The sequence below is a fragment of the Puntigrus tetrazona genome, chromosome 20 (assembly GCF_018831695.1).
Source record: "Puntigrus tetrazona isolate hp1 chromosome 20, ASM1883169v1, whole genome shotgun sequence".
Lineage (NCBI taxonomy): Eukaryota > Metazoa > Chordata > Actinopteri > Cypriniformes > Cyprinidae > Puntigrus > Puntigrus tetrazona.
The window spans coordinates 26719284-26735016 of record NC_056718.1 but is presented as its reverse complement, the minus strand read 5'-3'; the positions used below and the strand labels follow the sequence as shown (position 1 = coordinate 26735016).

Below are 15733 nucleotides of genomic sequence, written 5' to 3'. Positions count from 1 at the left end.
AGATTTACCTAGCCTTATCACCAAGTGACTACAGCCCCATTGACTCACTCTGCCAATGCATTGATGAAATCAACAGTTGGATGTGCAAAAATTTTCTTCAGTTAAACAAGGAGAAAACTGAGGTCATTGCATTTGGAAATAAAGATGAAGTTCACAAGGTGAATGCATATCTTGACTCAAGGGGTCAAACAACCAAAAGGCAAGTCAAGAATCTTGGTGTGATTCTAGAGACCGACCTTAGTTTCAGCTGTCATGTCAAAGCAGTGACTAAATCAGCGTACTACCACCTAAAAATATTGCAAGAATCAGATGCTTTGTGCCCAGGCAAGACCTGGAGAAACTAGTCCATGCCTTCATCACCAGCAGGGTGGACTATTGTAATGGTCTCCTCACTGGCCTTCCCAAAAAGACCATCAGACAGCTGCAGCTCATCCAGAACGCTGCTGCCAGGATCCTGACTCGAACCAGAAAATCAGAGCACATCACACCAGTCCTCAGGTCCTTACACTGGCTTCCAGTGACATTTAGAATTGATTTTAAAGCACTTTTACTCGTTTATAAATCACTCAATGGACTAGGACCTAAATACATTGCAGATATGATCACTATTTATACACCTAACAGACCACTCAGATCACTAGGATCAAGTCAGTTAGAAATACCAAAGGTTCACACCAAACAAGGAGAATCTGCTTTTAGTTATTATGCTGCTCGCATCTGGAACCAGCTTCCTGAAGAGATCAGATGTGCTGAAACATTAGTCACTTTTAAATCCAGACTCAAAACTCATTTGTTTAGTTGTGCATTTACAGAATGAGCACTGTGCTGCGTCCGAACTGTGCTACTTTGCTTCTTTTATTTAAACTGTTTTAATCTCTTTTTGCTTTAAATTCAATTTATCTTAAATCAGTGTTTTTATTTTATTTTAATTTCTTTTATTGTTATTTAAACCTTGTAATTATTTTATTTCCTCTTTTGTAAAGCACTTTGAATTACCATTGTGTATGAAATGTGCTATATAAATAAACTTGCCTTGCCTTGCCTTGCCTATACTGAACCTCACTGTTAACCCTAAAAACATCTTCCAGACGCGCTCTGTATTCATGTACATCTTCTCCATCTTTCTGTTTACACTGGGATATATTAGAGTAGTCTGGGCGTGTTTTAATTCTTTCCTGTCCATGTTCTACTGCATCTCGCAATGCCGCTCCATCATGAGCTAATGGATCATCATTCCTGTCTAGACCCGTGAAATCTGAATTCAGTTATCTTGGATCGGTCATGTTTTTCTTTTCCTTTCCCTCTTACTCGCACTTCGCTTTGTGCTGTCTGCTCTCTCAGCTCCTCTCGTTGAGCTGCTGCAGCCATCTCCTGGCCTCTAGCTGCTCTTTCTACTCTTAACCTTTCTTTTCGATACAATGCCTCTGGTCACCCAACATAATCTGCTGGATCTTCCTCTTTCTGCACTACATTCTTGTTTCTTTCTCTTCAACTTCCACCTGTCTTCTATCAGCCTGCTCTTGCCACTTCGTTGCTTCAATCAATTGAAGTTTCAACAGATCACTCTTTTTTCCCTTGGCTAAGGATAAATCAACCTTTATTTTGTTTATTAAGAGAGCGCAGTCCCTTTTGACTAATTTACCATTGAAATCATATTTTTTATTCCACTCATTGAGATATCGCACACTGTCTGCCGAATATGTATGCATAAACTTTGGATCTCCCGTCAATTTACTTTTTCCTGCGCCCATAATTGCTTTTTGGTAAGAGTCAACGATTAGTCACACGTCTGATCAGATCGTCCACTGCACCAAGCTTCTACAGACACTAATTTGTCTGCGGATACAGCCGTCTGAACAAACCAACTTTTCAATTTTGACTCAAACCCAATATAATTTTATGTTTGAATAACACAACTCCCTTCCTAGTAGGGAGAAATATCAGTCGTGTTATTCCTAAACCACAACAACCACTAGTGATTCACAATGACATTCATACAACACATTCATACCATTCATACCCTGCGCACTTAACAAATTTTTTTTTTTTTCTTCTTCTTGTCGACAAACCAATGTCCTAGACAATTGGTCGACAGATTCTTCTGTCGAGATTACTGTGCCTAGACAATTGGTCGACAGATTCTTCTGTCGAGATTACTGTGCTACCAGAGTCGATCCAGATCCTTCACCTTAACAGGCAAATCAACGGGTACACTCGAGCCGGTACCTATTATACTGCAGTCACATACACATACTTCACATACACGTAAAAAAAAAAAAAAAAACACCGGTATATCACCTGATCAGTGCGTTGAGTTGTCCTTCCAACGGCTCCCCTCAGACAGCCCGGAGAAGTTGATTTTTCCAGACGAAGAATCACCGACCCCCCTCGAATTCACGCGGGTGGATTTTGTCAGGCAGCTACTGCCTGGCTTTGGCGCCAGAGACTATCTCTCAGCTCCTCTTCGTCCTCTCCTCCTCCGCTCTGTCCTGTTGGGATCCGGCTCGAAGGACCAAGTAAATGTTGAGACTATTTCACTCAAACGGCTCTTTACCAGGAAGGATCAACTCAAGGCGAAATAAAACACAAGACAAGTTTTTGGATTATTAGCTTGCAAGGATTGCGCTGTCGATTGCAAGCGGGAGAGAAGCAGGTTTCTCCTTAACCTCCCTTTTGCCTCCCTGCTTTGCCTCCGAAGCTCAGATCGCAAGTCACTTTATTTATAGAGGAAAGGACAGAGCAAGATAAGTAAAGAAACAGGAAAAACAAAGACTTCAGACATGTTCGTCACATAAGTCATGACTAGTCACATATCTTTTTGAGCGTCAGAATCTTCATTCCCTCAGATTCCCCTGGTGCCCATACCAGTCTAAGATACTATATAGAGGCCATGTCATGTCATGACCTAGAACAAAAAGTGTTATACCAGAGGGAAGCTGAAACTGAAGGGTCAAAGTTGCAAAATGTCAATACATAACCCTAACATGCTCTGTGTGCCCTACCTTCAGTTCTAGTTAATTGTCTTCAGCCGTGTCTTGTTAATTTAGTGATTTACGTTGTATATTTAAGTCCTAACACAAACATACTGTGTTTGTATTCAGTTGGTCCGATCGTCGAGGTCCATACGTGTGGTTTATGTTCTGCCTGCCTGTTTGTAGATTATTATTTTGCCCGTTTAAGAGAAATAAATGTTTGAATTTATTTTACTTGTCAAAGTGCTCCTTTACTCTAAACCACACCCGTGACACCTTGCATATGCTTTATCGCTGTGGAATAAATCTTTTCATATTGAACCGAATCAAAAAGACTGCATTTTACTGCATGTATTAACATAACATCCATCTATTAATAGAACTCAGTATCAGTTCAGATCTGATTCCCGTTTCTCTTGACGTAATGACACAAAGGTCTGGGAGGATTCTTGAGACATCTTGATCTGTTCCTGGTCCTTACAGTGAGGTCCTAATCCTTCAGGAGCTGAGAACGAGAACCTCTGGAGGAGGAAGTGAAGAACAGGAAGAGTGTATTTCAGTGCAGAGCTGCTCACCCAAACATGACCTTTTCCCTGGACAAATGCAAAGGCGGGACACTGTTAGGAGTTTATTCTGTTTTGGGTCCCTAGTGGCCGCTATTGTGCTTTTTCTGTGATGTCTCTGTTTTTGTTTTTTTTTGTTTTTTTTGTGTCCTTGCCCTACACTGCTTTTTCCTGCCATTTTTGATTGCCTGATTATTGTCAGATGTGTTAGTCATGTGATCTAATTTACCTGCCTATTTATATTGGGCCTCGTGGGTGAAATGTCACTGAGTCTTTGCTTTAAGTCATGCTGGAGAGTGACCTGTTTTTCCAAGTCTTCATCTCTGTCCCTAAGCCAGAAAGTTAAGTTTTTTGTGATTATCCTTTAAGTTTTGTTTTTTGCCTTGCATTTTTGGATTTCCACTGTGGATGTTAAGTTTTTATGATTTTCTCAGTTCTGCCCTGTGCTGTTTATTGGACTTGATCATTTCTATTTTTTGAATTCTTTGTTGCAATTTTGATCTTCTGTGGATTCTAAGTTCTTGAAATAAACTCTGAGAAGACTTTTACACCTCTGCACTTGAGTCTCCTGTTGGGAAAAATCTTCGTTGTTTCCCTCCCAGGTTCAGGTCTGTCAATGATGAGACTTACTCTTAAATTTAAAATCTTAATAAGTTTAATAAAGTCAGAATAATTGAGACTGAGCTCAGGATACAGAACAACAGCATCAAGGCATGCAGGGCAGTCCTGTATGCTCACACTACATTTCACACAATATTTATATTCTTGTGCTTGGGTCTTCCTCCCATTCAGGGTGTCCTTCACAGAACCAGGTGCAGTTGTTTCTTCTCGACCAGTAGATGAGCTCAGCAGTCTCCATATCTTGTTTCTGTAGATAAGACATTTTGTACAGCACATACACACATAATATCAAAATGGAAAAACACATAATATCAAATGGAAAAACACAGAGCCTTTATGAGGCCTGGGCACAGTGCTTCTAATGAGTAAAACCTGTAAAACATAAATCCTTTAAAACATAAATCCCACACTCCTGAGTAGCTCACTTTGATTGAACTTTGCCTTTCACACCAGCGACCCGGGTTCGATTCTTGACAGACACATGCACACGTCATCTTATTATATGCACAATAAAACATTTGTAAGGTACAATGAATGCCTACCTGCAGAAAATGCATCCCGTTTCCTAAAATTCCTTCTGTTTGGGATGACAGATGACCAGTGTGCCCTTTTGTAAAAGGAAGCAGTGAAAAAATACACATTCAATACAATTAAAGGAATAGTTCACCCAAAAATTTAAATTCTGTCATCATTTACTCACTCTCAAGAAGTTCCAGATCTGTACAAATTTAATACGATGCTATTTTAACGCCCAGTGGTAAAATGATTCGGGATGTTTTGGTTCACCAATGACTTTCTTAGTAGGAAAAATCCTATGGGAGTCGATGGTGACCAAAACAGCCTGGTTACAAACTTTCGCTATGCGTTAGACAGAACAAAAAAATTCAGACAGGTATTTCTTGAGGCTGAGTAAATGGTGACAGAATTTTCATTTAAGTGCACTTTTCCACAAGTGGTTTTAGTCTTTATCAGGGTTTTTAAATGAATATAAATATATGATGCACTTATTACCAATACTGATGTAAATCAATTCATTTTAGCAGGCTCATTAAAAGCATTTAAACGCTTTTCCTTACGAACCTTGAAACACATTTTTAAATCCTGTTCTTAACATGCAATTTAAAATGACCCAAAGCAAATAAATGCAAGCCAAAGCAATTAACCCGAAGGAGAAAACAATCAAGTGACAAACTTCAACAACAGTACAACTCTAGAGCAGAAGTGCAGTCAGAGGGAAGATGTTGCTCACTCTCTGAGTTTCATGAAGAACTGCATCTGTGTAAGGCATTTTGACTCTGTCTACCAAACATGGCTGCCGCCACTTGCCGATTACACAGTCGATTTCATCTTGAACTTTCTCTGCGAAAAAAGACAATTAAACAGTTTAGTGCATTTAACAATCATATACAGTGCAGTATTGTGACTCACATTATGAAATATTCACCCAAAGAAAATTTGCCAAAGCTGTACTCATCCTCAGGCCATCCAAAGATGCAGACCATTTGATTCTTCATCAGAACAGATCTGGAGAAATTTAGCATTACATCACTTGCTCACCAAGAGATCCTCTGCAGTGAATGGATGAATTCAGAATGAGTGAAATGAAAAAAAACATCACAATAATCCATAGGAAATCCAAACCACTCCGGTCCAACAATTAATATAGGTCAAGCCAAAAGCTGCGTGTTTGCAAGACACAAAATCATTCAAATGTTTTAAAATGTTACTTCTGTCCTCTATCCATAATATTGCCTGTTTCAATTCTCTTGGTAGATTTTGATATGAGAGAACAACACTGATACATGAACCTCGGCAAATCACATATAGAAAAGTCGACTCTATGCAATCTTTTTCAAGCAAAAACTTGGAATTAACGACGAAGCAGGATGTCCTCTTTGGGCAGAAATCATCTTGCTTCGATAAACTGAACTGTCACGAGAGAAACTGCAACGACTCTGGCCTTTTAACAACAAAACGATTTTGCATTTTTGGATTAAACTTACTGTTGCTAAAAAAGTAAATAGAGAAAGAGGGGGTCTTAAGAGTATGTTTGGTCTCAAAGAGCTGCTCTACTACCATCTGCTGGTGATAATGTACCTTGTCAGATATTTATCATGCTTATCATGTCTTGAAATGCTACTCTAGCTTATGTTGGGGAACTTTGATTTTTAGAAATTAGTAATAATAGAGCCATTCGTACTGTTTTACAAAGAGAAATTGTTACTGTGCCTGATATTTTGCCTCACTGAAAATTTGATTTGCTGGAGAAAAGTATGGATGTAACCACAGATATATCATCACGGATAAGATTTAAACCTTTATTTCTTATTTTCTTATTCATAGATTGTATCCAGTCATCCAGTCATTGTTAATAGGAAGGTAAAATGCAAATTGTATTTTTGTAATGAATATGAGGAAACTTATTTTGGGATATATTAATATATTAGTAAGAATATTCGTTGTTTCAAACATTTTCACTCCTATATGGGAAAATGTAATGAATTCATTTACTTATTCTATTGACCAAATTATATATTCATAAGTGTACGTTTACTAATAAAAAACTATTTTGTGGATTTGTTGACTGAAATATGCATTTATATTGACAGCATCAGAAACTCTGTAAATAAGAAAGCTGCAAGGACTGCAAGCTGCGAACTGTACAATATATTTATTTGGTTTCATACTTACATACAGTACATGTGCATATATGTATATCTTGTGACTGAATGGACATACAAAATAAACAATGTGTACCAATCATTTATATACATTGAAGATGACAAATTTTAATTGAGCATCTCTCTTGTTTGTCTTCAGAATTGACCCTCGCTGGCTCCGTTGTCTTGAGGTGACCCTCGCTGGCCCCGGTGTCTTTTGATGACCCCCACTGACCCTTGTGTCTTCTGGTCTCCTCACCTGCCCGGTGTATTGTGATGACCCACACTGACCCTGGTGTCTTTTGTGACCCTCGCTGAACCCGGTGTCTTTTGGTGACACTCACTGGTCCTGGCGTCTTTTGGTCACTTTCACCTGCTCCGGTGTTTTGCCATGACCCGACTAGCCCTGGTGTCTCACTCATTCTGGTGACCTTCTACTCTCCTACTTCTGGGTCTCTATTCCTGAAGTAGCCTCTTCACTCTCCATGTCATTGCTACGTGACAAAAATGAACAAGAAATAGATCAAAAATCTGTGTTTTGTCACTCAACATTTAACTTATTTAAACTCAGTCTGACCAAACTCTTCATTACTAGGTTACATGGGCACCAAACCAGATCTTTTTCACCAACCTACTGCGTACCTGCAAGTGCATGAGCAAAGATTTCTCCAAAAACCTCTCATTCTTTTTCTTAGTCGCCCAAGTCTTCCAATTTTAGGCACCTTTAATCTGGAAAAAACAAAGAGAACAAACATGAAAACAAACACTACAATAAATGACATACAATAAACTCAGCATCATATATGTGCATGTTGTATGTGATCTGTGCATGCATTTAATTAACAATGGTTTTTAGCGGCATATATCCGCACAAGTGTGTGTGTGTGTGTGTGTGTGTGTGTGTGTGTTCAGCATGTACTTGGTCTCTGAGAGCGGCAATTGTGGGACACACTCTTCATTAGTCCATTTGCTATCGTCCTTAAACACACAAATACATTTTCAACCGTTTTCAATCTCTTAGATATATATTTGAAACTTGACCTCATAACGTGGTATAAACTCACTGCTGAGTTACTGGTGGATGCATGAGGGTACATGTTTGGCAGCAGGTGGATCAGGTTGTCCAGCAGGTGCTCTATCAAAGCAGTACACTGTCCCTGTTCTTCAAACATGGTGTGGGGCCAGAAGGAACGCTGCAACGTACAAATAACAAATACATGTCACCTTACTAAATACACCATACATCCCGTCTTCATTTCATGACTGGTCTCTGTGTCTTATACTGTTCTGAAGACTTGTGCAGGTAATTCTAGACACCTTTATCCTTTATGCTATTCTGTAACTATATTAGCTGAATGCATACACACAAACACTTACTAAAAGATGCTGGGTCCAAAAACTACTGACAAATTCGTAGATGTCATCAAATTTAGATTACTCTCAGCAGCAACACGGGACAGGAAGAACATTAGGTAGCAGAGGACATTAAAATGTTCCTCTGGAAGGCTGTTCAGCACAGTCCTCAGAGCCTGATTCAGTTCTTCCTTTTTTGAATCTGCAAGATGTTGGACCTGATAAATCTGTGTGTCTTACTCGAGTACGTTTACTCGTCACCACCTCAACTTCTCTTACCCCTGAACACCTCCAGCAGCTGCGTCCTGTGTGACTCTGGGATGAGTCCGCCAGGCAATTCCCTGAGGAAAACTTTCAATAAGGAGGCCCAAGTGTAAACATCCCAATCGTCAAATTCCGGAAAGCCTCCTTCATCAAACGTTTTCCTCAGTTTCATGCAGCGTTTTAGTGACCCGCTAACTCTGAACAGGCCGGTGGCACTTAGGCCTAAACACACACGCACATTTTACAAAGACCCACACACAACCTCTACGTGCAAGTGACAAACACTGAGGAGCACAGTCAAACACTCACCGTGCTTCTCCACAATCTCCACTACGTGTGTGAACACCAGAGGAAGACCCTGCCTCATCTGTCCTCTCTTCCTCAGGCTGATGAGGGGCACACCGAACACGGCCCTTGGTGTTTCCACCTGCACAAGACAAAAGTTCAGCAATGAAAAATTAAAAAAATCAGGAAGGTGTGCCTTTTAATAGTCAGAAAACATTGTGTTTCTTCACCTGCACTAACACCAATATGCAGAATGCAGTTTGTTAATCATAATAGACGAACGATGTATGACAAATCAATAACACAACAAGTTTATTACTGAACATTCAGCATTCGTAGGCTAAATTGTTAGTGATCTGTTGTGTGCAGGGCGCATACTCACACACACTGGTAAAACACCAACCGATCCCATTTCAGGAAAGGATGTTCTTCAGTGTGCGGGTTCACAACGAATCCGAAGCCGGCAGTCAAAAACGGAAAAAAGGGTCAAAACCGGGAGTCCAAACCGAGTCAAAAATCGAGCGTCAAAAACGGAAAATGGTCAAAACCGAGAATCAATATCAAAAATCCGAAAGGTAGTCAAAAAAAGGCGAAATGCAATAACCGAAGAAATGATCACCATGGAAACTCGTCAATAGCACCAACCACAACAATCGTCAAACTTCCCAACAAAGAATTCTAAAAAAGAATGCCCGTATGTAGCTGCTGCGCTCCTCACGTCATGATTCTACAGACGTAGTTGTCTAGTTGTGCTGGATTCATGGATGTTTTTTGTTTTATTTATTAATTTTTTATTCCAATTTGTAACAAGATCGCACTGCTTTTTGTTCAAACGTCAAGCAAATAACTTTTATAATTACTTTATTGTATAATATTATTTTATTCTATGTGCTCTATGCAGATATCACGAGTTTAAATTGGATTTTTTTTAATCAGTTCAGTCAGTAAATAGGCCGTTGATATTGTTATATTTTAAACAATAACGTTTTTATGAATGAATCCGTGTTTAAGTCCGTTAACAGAGAGAGCAATTAATTAATTCCTGAATGAATCAGCCTTTTGAACGAGTTTTTTTTTTCAGTTTAGAGCAAGAATAAACATCTTTCACTGACATAAAGGCAAATATCTGATGTGTATAAGTTAACAGGGTATTTCTTTATTTTTTGTTGAATGATTTATGGGAATAAGTAGATTTTATATCAATTACATGCTACAATATACAGCATAATTTTCACATTTGAATTGTATTAACATTTTACAATCTAAACATTTTTACAAAAATTACATTCATAATGCACATGTCCTTGCATATGCTTTATCGCTGTGGAATAAATCTTTTCTTATTGAACAGAATCAAAAAGACTGCATTTTACTTCATGTATTAACATAACATCTATCTATTAATAGAACTCAGTATCAGTTCAGATCTGATTCCCGTTTCTCTTGACGTAATGACACAAAGATCTGGGAGGATTCTTGAGACATCTTGATCTGTTCCTGGTCCTTACAGTGAGGTCCTAATCCTTCAGGAGCTGAGAACGAGAACCTCTGGAGGAGGGAAGTGAAGAACAGGAAGAGTGTATTTCGTGCGAGCTGCTCACCCAAACATGACCTTTTCCCTGGACAAATGCAAAGGCGGGACACATGCACACGTCATCTTATTATGTGCACAACATCACAATAAAACATTTGTAAGTGTACAATGAATGCCTACCTGCAGAAAATGCATAAAATGCATCCCGTTTCCTAAAATTCCTTCGGTCATCTAGAAAGTGTTCGGGATAAAACTGATCTGGTTTTTCCCATTGTGATGGATCCTTCAGCACAGATGACAGATGACAGATGACCAGTGTGCCCTTTTGTAAAAGGAAGCAGTGAAAAAAATACACATTCAATGCAATTAAAGGAATAGTTCACCCAAAAATTAAAATTCTGTCATCATTTACTCACCCTCAAGAAGTTCCAGATCTGTACAAATTTAATACGATGCTATTTTTATGCCCAGTGGGGTAAAATGATTCGGGGTGTTTTGGGTCACCATTGACTTTCTTAGTAGGAAAAATCCTATGGGAGTCGATGGTGACCAAAACAGCCTGGTTACAAACTTTCTTCAAAATATCTTTCTTTGTGTTCGGCAGAAAATTCAGACAGGTATTTCTTGAGGCTGAGTAAATGGTGACAGAATTTTCATTTAAGTGCACTTCTTTTCCACAAGTGGTTTTAATCTCTATCAGGGTTTTTAAATTAATATAAATATATCATGCACTTATTACCATTACTGATATAAATCAATTCATTTTAGCAGGCTCATTAAAAGCATTTAAACACTTTTCCTTACAAACCATGAAAAACATTTTTTAATCCCGTTCTTAACATGCAATTTAAAAATGACCCAAAGCAAATAAATGCAAGCCAAAGCAATTAACTCGAAGGAGAAAACAATCAAGTGACAAATTTCAACAACAGTACAACTCTAGAGCAGAAGTACTTGAGGAATGAAGTATCCAGCCAGTACTGAGTCTCGACTCGTCAGACGCGGTGCAGTCAGAGGGAAGATGTTGCTCACTCTCTGAGTTTCATGAAGAACTGCATCTGTGTAAGGCATTTTGACTCTGTCTACCAAACATGGCTGCCGCCACTTGCCGATTACACAGTCGATTTCATCTTGAACTTTCTCTGCGAAAAAAGACAACAATTATACAGTTTAGTGCATTTTAACAATCATATACAGTGCAGTATTGTGACTCACATTATGAAATATACCCAAAGAAAATTTGCCAAATGTTTGCCAAAGCTGTACTCATCCTCAGGCCATGCAAAGATGCAGACCATTTGATTCTTCATTAGAACAGATCTGGAGAAATTTAGCATTACATCACTTGCTCATTAGCATTACTCAGATCCTCTGCAGTGAATGGATGAAAAAAAAAAAAAACATCACAATAATCCATAGGAAATCCAAACCACTCCGGTCCAACAATTAATATAGGTGAAGCCAAAAGCTGCGTGTTTGCAAGACACAAAATCATTCAAATGTTTTAAAATGTTACTTCTGTCCTCTATCCATAATATTGCCTGTTTCAATTCATCTCGCCTGAACCAGGACAGAAATATGATCCAAAACAGTTCTAAACAAATCTCTTGGTAGATTTTGATATGAGAGAACAACATAAACTTTTTCACTATTTGGATTTTGACCAGAAGTAATTGTTTTAATGTTAAAATGTCTTTAAGATGTATGTTTTTTTTTACAAACATTCAACTTTTCAATGTTAAATGATGGACATGGTCTTATTTGTGATGTTTTTATCAGCTCTTTAGACTCTCATTCTGATGGCACCCATTCACTGTAGAGGATCCATCGTTGAGAAAGTGATAAATTTCTCCAAATCTTGAATGGCTTGAGGCTGATTGTCATTTCACAGAACTTACTTACTTTGGACATCAGGGTACTTGGTCATTAGAAGTAAAGCCCATCGTAAGGTATCAGTCATGGTTTGTGTCCCAGTCTTGAGAAGGTCCACAGTGATACAGGCAAGGTTCTCCCCAGTGAAAGCAGCCTCTGTATCCTTCCGTCTCTAAAACAAAACCATGATTCAGACACACTAAACCAGACTTAAACCTCATTCTGACAAAGCACAGCAGAGATCATGATTGCTACAAATTTTGCTCTCTTAATGCATGTTCCTGTTTTCTTTCTTTACTAAAGAACGAATCTGTTTGTTTTATCAAAAAAATAACCTATATAACTTTTACATTACAGCAACTTTTTTAAAAATGACAAGCCTTAAAATGGGTTGTGAATGCTATTTATTGTTGGCCTTAAATTAAATAAATATATTTACCTTATCTATCTCTCCAATGTAGGCATCTATGAAATCACGATGATCGAAAGGGTCCCAGTCCTTCTTATGTTTCTCAATTTGTTTCTTAACGAAGGCTGATAGCTTTGCATAGTTTAATAAAGCCGTCTTATGTGGTCCATAGAAACGTTTGACAATCCCAGGAAATGCATTGTAAAACTAAATATACATTAAAACAGAAAATTTGCATTAACACCATCTTATTTCACATAATCTGGTAAGAAACGGTAAACGTTATAGCCTACTACCGTACATACTGTGTCAACCATGTCAACATAAAATAAAAGCACAAAAAGCGTCTGTATTTCAAGCAAGAAAAGTGAAAAGCACCTGAATTTGTGGAATATTTTCTATGAACATGGAGTCTGAATTGACAAGCAGGTTCCTGAAGTCAACGAAGCCGTCATCAGAAAGTTTCCCAAACGCAAAGCATCCAATTACATTAACAGTGGCATTGTTTAGGATGTCATGAGGGTTGAAGGGGCTTCCTGTCAAGTGATATTGTTGTTATTTTAAGCAAAAAAGGGGCTTAGCGACTATACAAGAGTGAGTAAATAATGAAATTGGATTTAAAGAGACGGGGCTAAATAAAGCACTGCACCTTGCTCTTCTTCAATGCTCTGACACAGATAGATGCATTCTTGTTGAACGTGACGCTCCAAAGCATTTTTGCCCTCTGCAAAGGCCTTCAGGTGAAAGGAAGTAAAATGGCGCTGCTTCCTCCACTTGTATCCACTGCTCAGGGAAATGCCTGCACAAAAAGGTTATTTTAAACAATCCTCTTGATCATGAATTGACTGGGTTTTGATGTCAGAGATTCAGGTAAACTTATCATTAATTCTGACACACAAGAAAAACTAGGCTCACCATTTCCTTGAACTACTTGTTTAAAAGGAAGAGATCTGACCCGGTCCAGAAAGTAGTCCCCTTGTGTCTCCAAAACCTCCTTCACCCTCTCGTATCCAGACACCAGCACTATCTTGTCATAACCCACTCTTAGGCTGCAAATGTTGCCAAACTTTGCAGCCACCTGCATGATCAGTAAATTACATACATTACACGAATCTCTACATGGAATTTTAAAATAACTTCTATTGTATTAAAACATGAATTCGTATATCACAAACTAAAATACAATTGAGAATGTTAGTGGCTCTATTCATGTCATGTTTTACTTTGTTTTCATAATTTCTTATTTCACCATGTGTCTTTAGTTATCATCATATATGTCCTCCTTCCTTTCATATTTGGTATTGCGGTTTTGTTTTGGCTCTTGTGATCAATGTTAGACAATGTTAATCAAAATAAGTGTAGCCTATTTTAAAAAAGATTAATACATTGATTTAAAATACTTTAATTTGACATGCACTTTTTAAAGGTATATGCTTAAAAAGTTGATGTATTCTAAGTACACTTCTGAGGCTTTTCATACTATTTTTACAGTTTAAGACAGGCTATATGATGACTTCAAAAACACTCATAAAGTCAACCAAACAAACATGTCTGCGCAATTGTTCCCAGCGCAACTGCGAGCGCTTGCGTTGAAATGAACAACACTATCCCGACAAAAGCGTCTCTGTTCCCACGGTTGCATTGCGCCACTCTGTGATTTACATACGGACACACATATGGATATAACATCTTCATGGCCTCAGAAAACATCTTCACGAGCTCTTCTTTAACGCGTGAAAGTAACAAGACTGAAGCCCACTACCTCGTCCATCGCGCGACAGTCGAAACCGGCGAAAACGTTGCCAAGAAACGGAAAACTCCACGGTCCTGGCGGAAAGTTCGGCGCATTCTTACTTTTCCAAAAATCGAAAATTAGTAAGGATACGAGAAGAAGTCCTAAACAGCTCTCGACGTCCAAGGCATTCAGTAATGACATCGAAAGCATGGTGCTGCTCCGGGCAGAGTTTGCTTCCAAAGTCCTTTCGAGTTCACGTGTCACACACCCTTTAAATGAAACGTGAGCCATTTAAAATAGTACGTTTTGGTTTTTGATCACGTTTTTTTTTTTTTTTTTTTTATCTTGTCACGTGGCATCGCGCAGCAATTAAAACTTGTTTTGTATTACATATTAAAGCATTTCAGTTATTATTATTATTAATAATTATTATTGTGTTGTCCTCATTCGTCACACTTGCAAAGGAAACATATGACAGACAGATATGCAAGCTGATATGTTACAATATTTTTGATGAACAAGACTGTACATGCTACTAATGCAGCATCATAATGCAAAATGGAGTGTCCTCGCATTAAAGCAACATTTTTCTAAACGTTCAAGGGGTCCAGGGACTATTGAGAAGGTTTATAATATATAAAAGTAAACATGTTATGCTAGATCTGAAGTGTGATGAAAGCTTATGACAGCAGACATGTCAACAACAGATATATTCCACATATCTCTATGAACAGCATTTGTGTGGGAGTTTGCTCAGTACATTTCAGTTAGTTGCATCACAACCCTTTTGAGATCCTTGCGTGTATCACCCATAAGTTTCTGTGTTTAAATGGTCATGGCATCGGTTGAAAAACGTTGGTTAGTGAAAACATTGACAAGGTCAATAAATAAATTGAAGATGAATTTTCTTCCAGTGCTGCATGTATACACTTTAATCTTCTTATAAGAAGTTCATTTTTTTTATTATTATTGTTGTTTCTTGTTTGTTCTTGGTTTTATTTCACAGTAAAAGGATGCGAGACAACGTTAATGGCACCAAAAAGAGACAAATAGGTTCATTTACACCCAATAAGACCATTTAATGTTTTGAAGGGCCCAAACGAAGTATTTACTGAAATAGAATTAAATGCTTGTGATATATATGACAAATGAAATGGATATTAATTATGAATGATAAGAAAGGATGTTTTTTGCTGGCTAATTGTGTAGTTACTCTACCAGCAGGGGCTAAAGTGGCCATGCAACCTGAAAACCCTTTAACCCTTCCCTTGATCCAAAGAATGAGCCGAAAAGCCACAGAGTTTGACCCTATTTGCGCTGCCCTCTACTGTGACAGTTCCTTCTTCTTTTTGCAATAATAATAATGTTCAATCTACACCTGATGTAAGAAAAACAGAGAAGGTGTAGCTACAGTACTATCAGATTTGTGGTTTTGCTTATATTCCTTCTTGTATTTAAGAGCGTT

At 38.2% G+C, this 15733-nt stretch overlaps 1 protein-coding gene and 1 long non-coding RNA gene across 2 annotated transcripts; both read right to left on the bottom strand.

Annotated features, from left to right (window-relative positions):
- Positions 1-7992: 7992 nt before the first annotated feature.
- LOC122325353 lies at positions 7993-9483 on the bottom strand. The gene is made up of 3 exons (XR_006247288.1): positions 9101-9483; positions 8743-8860; positions 7993-8009 (listed from the first exon to the last, which is right to left on the bottom strand). It is a non-coding gene; the product is annotated as an uncharacterized LOC122325353 (long non-coding RNA).
- Positions 9484-9854: 371 nt separating this feature from the next.
- LOC122324339 (cytochrome P450 2J4-like) lies at positions 9855-14519 on the bottom strand. Its single transcript, XM_043218693.1, has 9 exons — positions 14296-14519; positions 13449-13611; positions 13183-13332; positions 12912-13069; positions 12564-12740; positions 12155-12296; positions 11207-11394; positions 10433-10574; positions 9855-10337 (listed from the first exon to the last, which is right to left on the bottom strand). Exons 1-9 carry the CDS (start codon positions 14476-14478, stop codon positions 10135-10137), a joined length of 1506 nt encoding a protein of 501 aa, XP_043074628.1. The 5' UTR covers positions 14479-14519; the 3' UTR covers positions 9855-10134.
- Positions 14520-15733: the final 1214 nt, after the last annotated feature.